This window comes from Sciurus carolinensis, chromosome 17, assembly GCF_902686445.1.
Source record: "Sciurus carolinensis chromosome 17, mSciCar1.2, whole genome shotgun sequence".
Taxonomy (NCBI): domain Eukaryota; kingdom Metazoa; phylum Chordata; class Mammalia; order Rodentia; family Sciuridae; genus Sciurus; species Sciurus carolinensis.
In genome coordinates, this window is record NC_062229.1 from 51,766,521 (window position 1) to 51,778,993 (window position 12,473).

At 39.2% G+C, this 12,473-nt stretch overlaps 1 protein-coding gene across 1 annotated transcript in view; it reads left to right on the top strand.

Annotated features, from left to right (window-relative positions):
* The window catches only part of Dnah12 (dynein axonemal heavy chain 12), a 273,790-nt gene that overhangs the window by 6,169 nt on the left and 255,148 nt on the right, over positions 1–12,473 (top strand). The window contains exons 3-4 of the mRNA XM_047531915.1: positions 11,964–12,045; positions 12,208–12,234. Of these exons, the coding sequence (XP_047387871.1) occupies positions 11,964–12,045; positions 12,208–12,234 (109 nt within the window). The remainder of the gene's footprint in view (positions 1–11,963; positions 12,046–12,207; positions 12,235–12,473) is intronic.

A 12,473-nucleotide genomic window follows, 5' to 3' on the forward strand; every position in this document is an offset into this window, starting at 1 on the left:
CAATCTGGCTATTATGAACTGAGCAGCTATGAACATTGATGTGGCTGTATCTCTGTAATATGCTGATTTTAAGTCCTTTGGGTATAGGCCAAGGAGTGGGATAGCTGGGTCAAATGGTGGTTCCATTCCAAGTTTTCTAAGGAGTTTCCACACTGCTTTCCAGAGTGGCTGCACTAATTTGCAGCCCCACCAGCAATGTAAGAGTGTACCTTTCTCCCCACATCCTCGCCAACACGTGTTGTTGCTTGTATTCTTGATAATCGCCATTCTAATTGGGGTGAGATGGAATCTTAGGGTGGTTTTGATTTGCATTTCTCTTATTACTAGAGATGTTGAACATTTTTCCATATGTTTGTTGATTGCTTGTAGATCTTCTTCTGTAAAGTGTCTATTCATTTCCTTAGCCCATTTGTCGATTGGATTATTTGCATTCTTGGTGTAGAGTTTTTTGAGTTCTTTATAGATTCTGGAGATTAGCGCTCTATCTGAAGTATGATTGGCAAAGATTTTCTCCCACTCTGTAGGCTCTTTCTTCGCATTGCTGATAGTTTCCTTTGCTGAGAGAAAGCTTTTTAGTTTGAATCTATCCCAGTTATTAATTCTTGCTTTTATTTCTTGTGCTATGGGAGTCCTGTTGAGGAACTCTGGTCCTAAGTCGACATGTTGAAGCTCTGGACCTCCTTTTTCTTCTATAAGATGCAAGGTCTCTGGTCTGATTCTGAGATCCTTAATCCATTTTGAGTTTAGTTTCGTGCATGGTGAGAGATATGGGTTAAGTTTCATTCTGTTGCATATGGATTTCCAATTCTCCCAGCACCATTTGTTGAAGAGGCTATCTTTTCTCCATTGCATATTTTTGGCCCCTTTGCCTAGTATGAGAAAATTGTATTTATTTGGGTTTGTGTCCATGTCCTCTATTCTGTACCATTGATCCACCTTTCTATTTTGGTACCAATACCATGCCGTTTTTGTTACTATTGCTTTGTAGTAGAGTTGAAGATCTGGTATTGCGATACCCCCTGCTTCACTCTTTCTGCCAAAGATTGCTTTAGCTATTCTGGGTTTCTTATTCTTCCAGATGAATTTCATAATTGCTTGCTCTATTTCTGTAAGGTACATCATTGGGATTTTTTTTTTATTTATTTATTTATTTTTTTTACGTTTACATAGGGTAATGATGTTTATTATATTTTTCCCCTCCCCCCCACCCCTCCCACCCCTCCCACCCCTCACACCCCTCTTTTCCCTCTACACAGTCCTTCTTTCCTTCATTCTTACTGCTCTCCTTAGCCTAACTCTAAACCTAACCCTAAACCTAATGCTAGCCCGTCCCACCCCCCATTATATGTCCTCATCCGCTTATCAGCGAGATCATTCATCCTTTAGTTTTTTGAGATTGGCTTATCTCACTTAGCATGATATTCTCCAATTTCGACCATTTGCCTACAAATGCCATAATTTTATCATTCTTCATTGCGGAGTAATATTCCATTGTATAAATATGCCACAGTTTCTTTATCCATTCATCAACTGAAGGGCATCTAGGTTGGTTCCACAATCTGGCTATGGTGAATTGAGCAGCAATGAACATTGATGTGGCTGTATCTCTGTAGTATGCTGATTTTAAGTCCTTTGGGTATAGGCCAAGGAGTGGGATAGCTGGGTCAAATGGTGTTTCCATTCCAAGCTTTCTGAGGAATCTCCACACTGCTTTCCAGAGTGGTTGCACTAATTTGCAACCCCACCAGCAATGTATGAGTGTTCCTTTTTCACCACATCCTCGCCAACACGTGTTGTTGCTTGTATTCTTGATAATCGCCATTCTAATTGGGGTGAGATGAAATCTTAGGGTAGTTTTGATTTGCATTTCCCTTATTACTAGGGATGTTGAACATTTTTTCATATATCTGGTGATTACTTGTACATCTTCTTCTGTGAAGTGTCTGTTCATTTCCTTAGCCCATTTGTTGATTGGATTATTTGTATTCTTCGTGTAGAGTTTTTGAGTTCTTTACAGATTCTGGAAATTAGCGCTCTATCTGAGGTATGGTTGGCAAAGATATTCTCCCACTCTGTAGGCTCTCTCTTCACATTTCTGATAGTTTCCTTTGCTGAGAGAAAGCTTTTTAGTTTGAATCTATCCCAGTTGTTTATTCTTGCTTTTATTTCTTGTGCTATGGGAGTCCTGTTAAGGAAATCTGATCCTGAGCCAACAAGTTGAAGATTTGGACCTACTTTTTCTTCTATTAGATGCAGGGTCTCTGGTCTGATTCCGAGGTCCTTGATCCATTTTGAGTTGAGTTTTGTGTAGGGTGAGAGATAGGGGTTTAGTTTCATTCTATTGCATATAGTTTTCCAGTTTTCCCAGCACCATTTGTTGAAGAGGCTATCTTTTCTCCATTGCATATTGTTGGAACCTTTGTCTAGTATGAGAAAATTGTATTTATTTGGGTTTGTGTCCATGTCCTCTATTCTGTACCATTGATCTACCTGTCTATTTTGGTACCAATACCATGCCGTTTTTGTTACTATTGCTTTGTAGTAGAGTTGAAGATCTGGTATTGCAATACCCCCTGCTTCGCTCTTGCTACTGAGGATTGCTTTAGCTATTCTAGGTTTTTTATTCTTCCAGATGAATTTCATAATTGCTTGCTCTATTTCTGCAAGGTACATCATTGGGATTTTAATTGGAATTGCATTGAATCTGTATAGCACTTTTGGTAGTATGGCCATTTTGACAATATTAATTCTTCCTATCCAAGAACATGGGAGATCTTTCCATCTTCTGAGGTTTTCTTTAATTTCTTTCTTTAGTGCTCTGTGTTCTCATTGTAGAGGTCTTTCACCTCTTTTGTGAGATTGATTCCCAAGTATTTTATTTTTTTCAAAGCTATTGTGAATGGGGTAGTTTTCCTGAAAGATTCATCACTTATGTATAAAAATGCCTTAGATTTATGTGCATTGATCTTATATCCCGCTACTTTACTGAATTCACTTATGAGATCTAAAAGTTTTCTGGTGGAATTTCCTGGTTCCTCTAAGTATACAATCATATCATCAGCAAATAGGGATAGTTTGAGTTCTTCTTTTCCTATTTGTATCCCTTTAATTTCTTTGGTCTGTCTAATTGCTCTGGCTAGAGTTTCAAGGACGATATTGAAAAGGAGTGGTGAAAGAGGGCATCCCTGCCTTGTTCCAGTTTTTAGGGGGAATGCTTTCAGTTTTTCACCATTTAGAATGATATTAGCCATGGGCTTAGCACAGATGGCCTTTACAATGTTAAGGAATGTTCCCACTATCCCTATTTTTTCTAGTGTTTTGAGCATGAAGGGATGCTGTATTTTATCAAATGCTTTTTCTGCATCTATCGAAATAATCATGTGATTCTTGACTTTAAGTCTATTGATATGGTGAATGACATTTATTGATTTCCTGATGTTGAACCAACCTTGCATCCCTGGGATGAAACCCACTTGATCATGGTGCACTATCTTTTTAATATGTTTTTGTATGCAATTTGCTAAAATTTTGTTGAGAATTTTTGCGTCGATGTTCATTAAGGATATTGGTCTGAAATTTTCTTTCCTCGATGTGTCTCTGTCTGGTTTAGGTATCAGGGTGATATTGGCTTCATAGAATGAGTTTGGGAGGGTTCCCTCCCCTTCTATTTCATGGAATACTTTGAGAAGTATTGGAATGAGCTCTTCTTTAAAGGTTTTGTAGAACTCGGCTGAGAACCCATCTGGTCCTGGACTTTTCTTTGTTGGTAGGCTATTGATGACTTCTTCTATTTCATTACTTGAAATTGGTCTATTTAAATTGTATATGTCCTCCTCGTTCAGTTTAGGCAATTCATATGTCTGTAGAAACCTGTTGATGTCTTCGAAATTTTCTATTTTGTTGGAGTATAGATTTTCAAAATAACTTCTAATTATGTTTTGTATTTCAGTCGTGTCTGTTGTGATATTTCCTTGTTCATTCCGAATTTTAGTGATTTGGGTTTTCTCTCGTCTTCTCTTTGTTAGTGTGGCTAAAGGTTTATCAGTTTTGTTTATTTTTTCGAAGAACCAACCATTTATTTTGTCAATTTTTTGTATTGTTTCTTTTGTTTCAATTTCGTTGATTTCAGCTCTGAGTTTGACTATTTCCTGTCTTCAACTCATTTGGTGTTGGTCTGTTCTTCTTTTTCTAGGACTTTGAGCTGTAGTGTTAGGTCGTTTATTTGTTGAGTTTTACTTCTTTTATTAAATGCGCTCCATGAAATAAATCTTCCTCTAAGTACTGCTTTCATAGTGTCCCAGAGATTTTGATATGATGTTTCTTTGTTCTTGTTTACCTCTAAGAATTTTTTAACTTCCTTCCTAATATCTTCTGTTCTCCATTCATCATATAATAGCATATTGTTTAATCTCCAGGTGTTGGAGTAATTTCTGTTTTTTACTCTTTCATTTATTTCTAACTTCAATCCATTATGATCTGATAGAATACAAGGTAGTGTCTCTATCTTCTTGTATTTGCTGACATTAGCTTTGTGGCATAATATATGGTCTATTTTAGAGAAGGATCCATGTGCTGCTGAGAAGAAAGTGTATTTGCTCTTGGTTGGATGGTATATTCTATAAATGTCTGTTAAGTCTAAATTATTGATTGTGTTATTGAGATCTATGGTTTCTTTGTTCAATTTTTGTTTGGAAGATCTGTCCAGTGGTGAGAGAGGCATGTTAAAATCACCTAGTATTATTGTGTTATGGTCTATTTGGTTTCTAAAATTGAGAAGGATTTGTTTAACACACATGGATGAGCCACTGTTTGGGGTATAGACGTTTATGATTGTTATATCTTGCTGATTTATGCTTCCCTTAAGCAGTATGAAATGTCCTCCTTTGTCCCTTCTGACTAACATTGGCTTGAAGTCCACCTTATCTGAAATGAGGATGGATACTGCAGCTTTTTTGCTGAGTCCATGTGCATGGTATGTTTTTCCCCATCCTTTCACCTTTAGTCTATGGGTATCTCTTTCTATGAGGTGAATCTCTTGCAGGCAACATATTGTTGGATCTTTCTTTTTAATCCAATCCGCCAGTCTATGTCTTTTGATTGATGAATTCAGGCCATTAACATTCAGGGTTATTATTGAGATATGATTTGTATTCTAGGTCATTTGGTTCATATTTAAAATTTTATTTATTTATTTATTTATTTTTAGACACATCTTGGTTCCTCCTTTATTTGACAGTTCCTTTAGGGTAATTCCTCCCTTTGCTGATATGCTTCTTTGTTTTTTATCTCTTCCTCATGAAATATTTTGCTGAGAATGTTCTGTAATGCTGGCTTTCTTTTTGTAAATTCTTTTAGCTTTTGTTTATCATGGAATGATTTTATTTCATCATCAAATTTGAAGGTAAGTTTTGCTGGGTATAAGATTCTTGGTTGGCATCCATTTTCTTTCAGAGCTTGACAAATGTTGTTCCAGGCCCTTCTAGCTTTTAGGGTCTGGATTGAAAAATCTGCTGATATCCATATTGGTTTTCCCCTGAATGTAATTTGGTTCTTTTCTCTCACAGCCTTTAAAATTCTGTGTTTATTTTGTATGTTCGGTATTTTCATTATAATGTGCCTTGGTGTGGGTCTGTTGTAATTTTGTGTATTTGGAGTCCTACAAGCCTCTTGAGCTTGATTTTCCATTTCATTCTTCAGATTTGGGAAATTTTCTGATATTATTTCATTGAATAGATTGTTCATTCCTTTGGTTTGTTTCTCTAAGCCTTCCTCAATCCCAATAATTCTCAAATTTGGCCTTTTCATGATATCCCATAGTTCTTGGAGATTTTGTTCATGATTCTTACCATCTTCTCTGTTCAACTTTGCTTTCGAGGTTAAATATTTTGTCTTCAATATCTGAAGTTCTGTTTCCAGGTGTTCTATCCTATTGGTTATGCTTTCTATGGAGTTCTTAATTTGGTTTATTGTTTCCTTCATTTCAAGGATTTCTGTTTGGTTTTTTTTCAATATCTCTAACTCTTTATTGAAATGATCTTTTGCTTCCTGTATTTGCTCTTTTAACTGTGGATTGGTGCTATCATTTAATGCCTGCATTTGCTCTTTCATCTCATCATTTAATGCCTGCATTTGCTCTTTCATCTCATCATTCAATGCCTGCATTTGCTCTTTCATCTCATCGTTTGCTTCCCTAATCATTTTAATTATGTACATTCTGAACTCCCTTTCTGTCATTTCTTCTGCCATGCTGTCGTTGGATTTTATTGATGTAACATCTAGATTTGTTTGGGGCATTTTCTTCCCTTGTTTTCTCATATTGTTCAGGAATCAGTGGGTCATTAAGATATTGCAGCTTTCCTCTATCAACTTATAATGTCCCTGAAGATTGCTAGTATATCCCCTCTTATCCTTCAGTAGCCTGAAGTCTTGGAGGAAGTTGATAATGCGAAGCTCCACGAAGAAGCTGCCTCTCTAGGGTTGGTGATCCTCAGGTGGCGTATATTCCCTGCTAGTGGGCAGAGGTGCCTCCACTTGTTGACCAATGGTCATCCAATGGGAAACTAGGCTGCGGGCTGAGGCAAGTCCTGTTTGTGCCTGTGTCTCTGGTTTTACCGTCCCTGTGGGAAAACCTCACCGGCAGGGAAGACTCACTCGGTGGGGACGTCTTGCTGATCAGTTCCCCTCCTAGAGGTTCCCCTCAATCTACAACTACCGCCTGGGCTGGGCTGTCTTCCTCTGCAACGTTCCCAGGGACCCGGACCTACCTCCTGGGCCTGGGAGCCTCACCCTTCGCAGGCGAGTCTCCTTAAGCTGCCTCTCCCAGAGACTCTACCCGCATTCCTGGAAACTTTACTCCACCCCTAGGCGTCTCTCTGTGCGGCTCTTCCAGCAAGAAGCCACCTAGCTCCTGGTACCCTGCTCTGCACCTAATCACCTGGCTATGCAGCCCCTCCTCTGAGCCTCCACCTGGAGCCCCGTACAATAGCTCTGATACCCAGAGACCTGCCACACACCTCCTCCTCCGGACAGCAGCCCGGTTTCCGACGCAGTCACTAGGAGTCCAATCAACTCACTTCGCGTCTCCTCCTCCCGCCAACCACCCGTAGCCCTAGGCAGTCACTCCAAGTCCAAGTGACCTGCCCTGTTCCTCCTCCTCCTCCTCGGGGTAGCCCCCCGGGTGTTCAGGAGAGGTGACTCCGAGACCAAGTGACCCACCACGCTCCTCCTCCAGGCAGGCCACCGGTGTTCAGGAGCGGTCGCTTTGAGTGCAATGAACTCACCACTCGCCTCCTCCTCTGGCAACCGCCTGTGGCTCTGATGCAGTCACTCCTAGACCAAGCGACCCGCCGCACTTCTCCTCTTCCTCCGGGCAACCCCCCGGTGTTCAGGAGCGGTCGTTCTGAGTTCAAACAGCTCGCCACGCAGCTCCTCCTCTGGCAACTGCCCGTGGCTCTGATGCAGTTACTCCTAGACCAAGTCACCCGCCGCACTCCTCCTCCAGGCAGGCCACCGATGTTCAGGAGCGGTGGTTCTGAGTTCAAACAGCTCGCCACGCAGCTCCTCCTCTGGCAACTGCCTGTGGCTCTGATGCAGTCACTCCTAGACCAAGCGACCCGCTGCACTTCTCCTCTTACTCCGGGCAGCCCCCCAGTGTTCAGAAGCGGTCGTTCTGGGTCCAAACAGCTCGCCACGCAGCTCCTCCTCAGGCAGCCGCCCAGAGCCCCAGTGGTTGCTCCGAGTCCAAGTGCTGTGCTGAGCCACCTCCTCTACGATGATCCCAGTTGTCCGTGTTTAGCGCTCCAGTGGGGGGAGGGGCGTCTCGCCGAGCAACTCTACTTCACAAAGTTCCCTGCGTTCCGGGGCTACCGCCCCATCTGGGACACCTCCCCAATGGGAGAGACTCACCCAGCGGCTTTGAGTTGGTCCCAAGTCTCTCACTATCTCCTCTTTTGAATCTTGTGTCCTGGAGCAACGTGAAATGCAGCCGCCCCCTAGTCTGCCATCTTGAAACCCTCTCCTTTCTTGATTTAAATCAGTGTTTCTCTTCTTCACCACACACAGTCTCCCACGTAGTCTTTTGAAATCCAGTTTTTGTTTATTGCTTTTAAGTTGTTAATACACAAAGCAAAACAGGGAGTAAAAGGCTCATTCTTATGTCCTTCCTATTCATAGCTAGTAGGAGAAAACATGTTCCAGAAATTGGTGCTTTATTAAAGGGTGGTATTTGCATATAGAAAGGTCAAGGAAGTTTTATGTTGGGATAACTACAGTGCAAGCCTGCCTATGAGGAGTGGCAATTAGCATACCAATGTATAAGTAAAATTCCTTGAAAGTAGCAATTGCTGAAATCTAGGCTGTTCAGGGTGAAAAGATGGAGGAGGGGAAGTCTCACCTGGGTCTTGAAGATTAACAAAGAAAAGAAGAGGAGGGCCAGGTGTGGTGGTACACACCTATAATCCCAGAGACTCAAGAGGCTGAGTTAGGAGGATGGAAAGTTCGAAGCCAGCCTCAGCAATTTAGTGAGATCCTAAGCAACTTAGTGTAGACCTTGTCTCAAAATAAAAAAATAAAAAGGGCTGGAGATGTGGCTCAGTGGCCAAGTGCTTCTGGGTTGAATCCCCAGTACCAAAAACAAAACAAAACAAACAAAAAACAAAAAGAAGATATTCCAGAAACATCTTCTACTTTATTTTTAAAATGTCTTAGGAGTCTGAGTTTAGTACAGGCTCAGTAAGATTCAATAGGGGAGATAAGTGTACTCAAAAAAGCAAATGCAGTCTTAGCCTGCTTTAATACATGTACAATGTCTAGAATATGGAAGGGAAAAATTTCACTCTGTACTTGTCAGACAACATCTGGGAATTCTGGGATCACACTTTAAGAGGGACATTGATAAATCAGAACAGATACAAAGGAGAGAGGAATTTTGAAATCTCCTAATTTGAAGGAAACTTATTCTCTTAATTGGTGAGAATGTAGACTCGCAAATCAGGCCTGAATTCATATCCCATCTCCGCAGTCATGTGAATTTGGCAAGTTAAATAACTATTTATCCTTATGTACCTAACGATGAGATAGAGAAAAAGAACAGTGCTTACTTAGGATTGGTATTAGGGTTAAATGAAACCCATACCTATAAAGATCTTAAGTCAATGTCTAGGATATAATAAGCTCACCATAAACATTAACTCTTATCAACAGGAGTAGTTGGAGCAACTGGGAAGGTATCAAATTTTTGGAAGGATAACTTGGAAGAATCGAACCCTTTGTACGTAACTGCAGAGAATAGAAGTACAAAGCCTCAACTCAATATAAGAAATTTGTTCCTAAGAAAATGAACTAACTGATGATAAATTGGTTATCTCAGAAAGTGATGATGACTACCATCCCCCCACTGACCCCTTGCCCTGGGTTACCATGGTTATAGCTTGATATTGTTAGGAATATTCATATGTCAAGCAAAGTACTGAACTAGACATTTGATATTTTTTCCACATCCACTATTTTGGTCATTCATTCAACAAGTATTTATTGAGCTCATGCACCTTGATGAATACTATCTAAGTGGTGTGGATAGAACATGAGCAAAACAGACATGGCCCTTGTCTTTATGCAGAGTATACCAGGTTATGGTTCCCATGACCACACTTTCTGTGAAATTCCTTTTGGGTATTTTCTTACCTTTCTAATGGTATCTCCTTTGTCTTTCAATTGTTGTTTTGTTTTGTTTGGTACTGGGGATTAAACCCAGGGGCACTTAACCACGACCCACATCCCTAATCCTTTTTTTATTTTGAGACAGGGTCTTACTAAGTAGCTTAGGGCTTCGCTAAGTTGCTGAGGCTGGCTTTGAATTTACAATCCTCCTGCCTCAGTCTCCCATTTCCTGAACTGCTGGGATGACAGAGGTGCGCCACCATGCTGGGCTCAGTTTTCTTTTTTAATTTTTAAATTTGTTCTAATTAGTTATACATGATAGTAAAATGCATTTGTACACTTTGATATATCATACATAAATGGGGTATAATTTCTCATTTTTCTGATTGTACATGTAGAATCACATTGGTCATGCAGTCATATATGTCCATAAGGTAATAACATCTGTTTCATTCTACTGTCCTTCCTATCCCCACGACCCCTTCCCTCCCTTCATTCCCCTCTACCTAATCTAAAGTAACTCTTTTCTTCCTTAGCACTACTCCCTTCTCCCTCATTGTGAATTAGCATCTGCATATCAGAGAAAACATTTGGCTTTTGGTATTTTGAGATTGGCTTATTTTGCTTAGCATGGTACTCGCCAATTCCTTCCATTTATTGGCAACTGCCATAATTTCATTCTTCTTTAAAGTTGAGTAGTAGTCCATTGAATATACCACATTTTTTTATTCATTCATTTATTGAAGGGCACCTAAGGTTGGTTCCACAGTTTAGCTATTGCAAATTGAACTGCTATAAACAATGATGTGGCCCTGTCACTGTAGTATGCTGATTTTTAGTCCTTTGGGTATAAACCAAGGAGTGTTAGTTGTTGGCTTTTTTTTTTTGTTACCTGGGATTACACTCAGGGGCACCTGATCACTGAGTCACATTCCCAGTCCTATTTTGTTCTTTATTTAGAAATGGGGCCTCACTGAGTTACATAGTGCCTCAATTTTGCTGAGGCTGGTTTTGAACTCACAATCCTCCTGCCACAGGTTCCTGAGCCACTGGGATTACAGGCGTGTGCCACTGAGCATGGCTTCAGTTGTTTTTAATGATTCCTGTCACACTTGGCATCCTCCAATCTTTCTGAGATCTCTTTTCCTTGTATGTCTTCTTTGGTCATCTTTTAAAATGTATCTGGCCTATATAAATGGTTAGGTTTGTCTTAAAATGGTCCTTGCTCAAAAGCTCTTAGTCATTCCCATTGTTGATTAAATTAAAAAGTTGCTGTTTGAGACCATTAGGTAGATATTTCAGTCCACTTCTCCAGACATATTTCCATCTCATCCTGTAAACTTTGGACAGATTGGACAACTTCCATTTTCCCCCTTTTCCTTTGATCCTTCCTTTGCCTTCCTGTTTTTCAGGTTTGGTGTTTTCAGATCCCAGTACAACCACATCTCCACCTTAAATCCTCTCTTTCATAAGGCTCATTGCAAATGCTGATGTGTGTATCAGGTGGAAATGAACTCATCTTTCCTCTGAATCACCAGAGTGTCCATAAGGCACTCTCTTCCTGTTCTCTTACTCAGTTTATAAATTCCTGGAGATTTATCACTGCTATATTTTAATAGCACCTAGCATACAATTTGCATAAATAGATACTTATTGACAGATGAATAGATTATACAATATGATACAAATTAATTTAAAGAGGAAATTACATTTTATGTATAATAAAAATCCATAAATAGTTTTTAAGGTAAAACTGAGCATATACTGTGTGCCAGGTACTATTTTTACTGGGGATAATGGCAATGAATAAAAGAGTCTGCAAGGACTGGGGATGTAACTCAGTTGGTAGAACGCTTGCCTTGCATGCACAAGGCCCTGGGTTCAATCCCCAGCACCAGAGTCTACAGTATATATTAAATGTTGGCAAGTGCTATGAAGAAAAGATAAAAGAAGATAAGACAGAGAGTGAAAGAGGTGCTTTTTTATATGATATTTAAGGGAAGGCTTCTCTGACAGAATACATTTCAACAGAGATGACACCCTCTGCATCAGGATTGATTTTTAAATAGTAAGTTAAAATTTAAAAAAATGATTTTATTTTTACTCTCACCCTTTTGCCTTATTCTTGAATAATATAAAATTTTCGGACTCATAGGATTATTTCTCATAGAAGATTCAGCCATATAAAGAGTGCTTGAATATCTTTTCTTTTAGTAGAATTGAAAAAATGTTAAACTTTTATTGTTTTTAATAGTTTATGCCAAGTTAACTTCTAGAGTCATATGTTTTTCTAATTATAATTTCAGAATTGATGAAGCCAAAAAAAATCTAGACAGAACATTGGATAAACGAGTACCTCCATTACCAGAGCCTGATTATCCTCCAACTGTAAGTTATTTTCTTTTAAAAGACTTATCCTTATACTATACTAATATTAATTAAGTCAACCTCAATATAAATAATTTTAAAGAATAGATAAATTTAAAATATTTTTGATTTTTAAAAATTAAAAATTTTCTTCTTAAATTAATTATCTTATGTTTTTTACAGATGACCAGTGAAACTAAAAGAAAAGGAGTGAGTTCAATTATTTATTTCTTGTTTTGAAAATATTCAAAGAAATTATTACAAAGTCATTTCTTCTAAGACCCCTTGTTTTGCCTCATTCTAGAAAAGAAAGAAATTTAGAAACTGAGATTTTTGTTTTTTTCTGCCCAAGGCAACAAATATGTCATGGACAATGTGGGTCTTAAGAGTTTAGTTAGGTTGTCATTTATTATTTGAGAGTTAGTTGTGTAAATATTAGCTCTTATTCC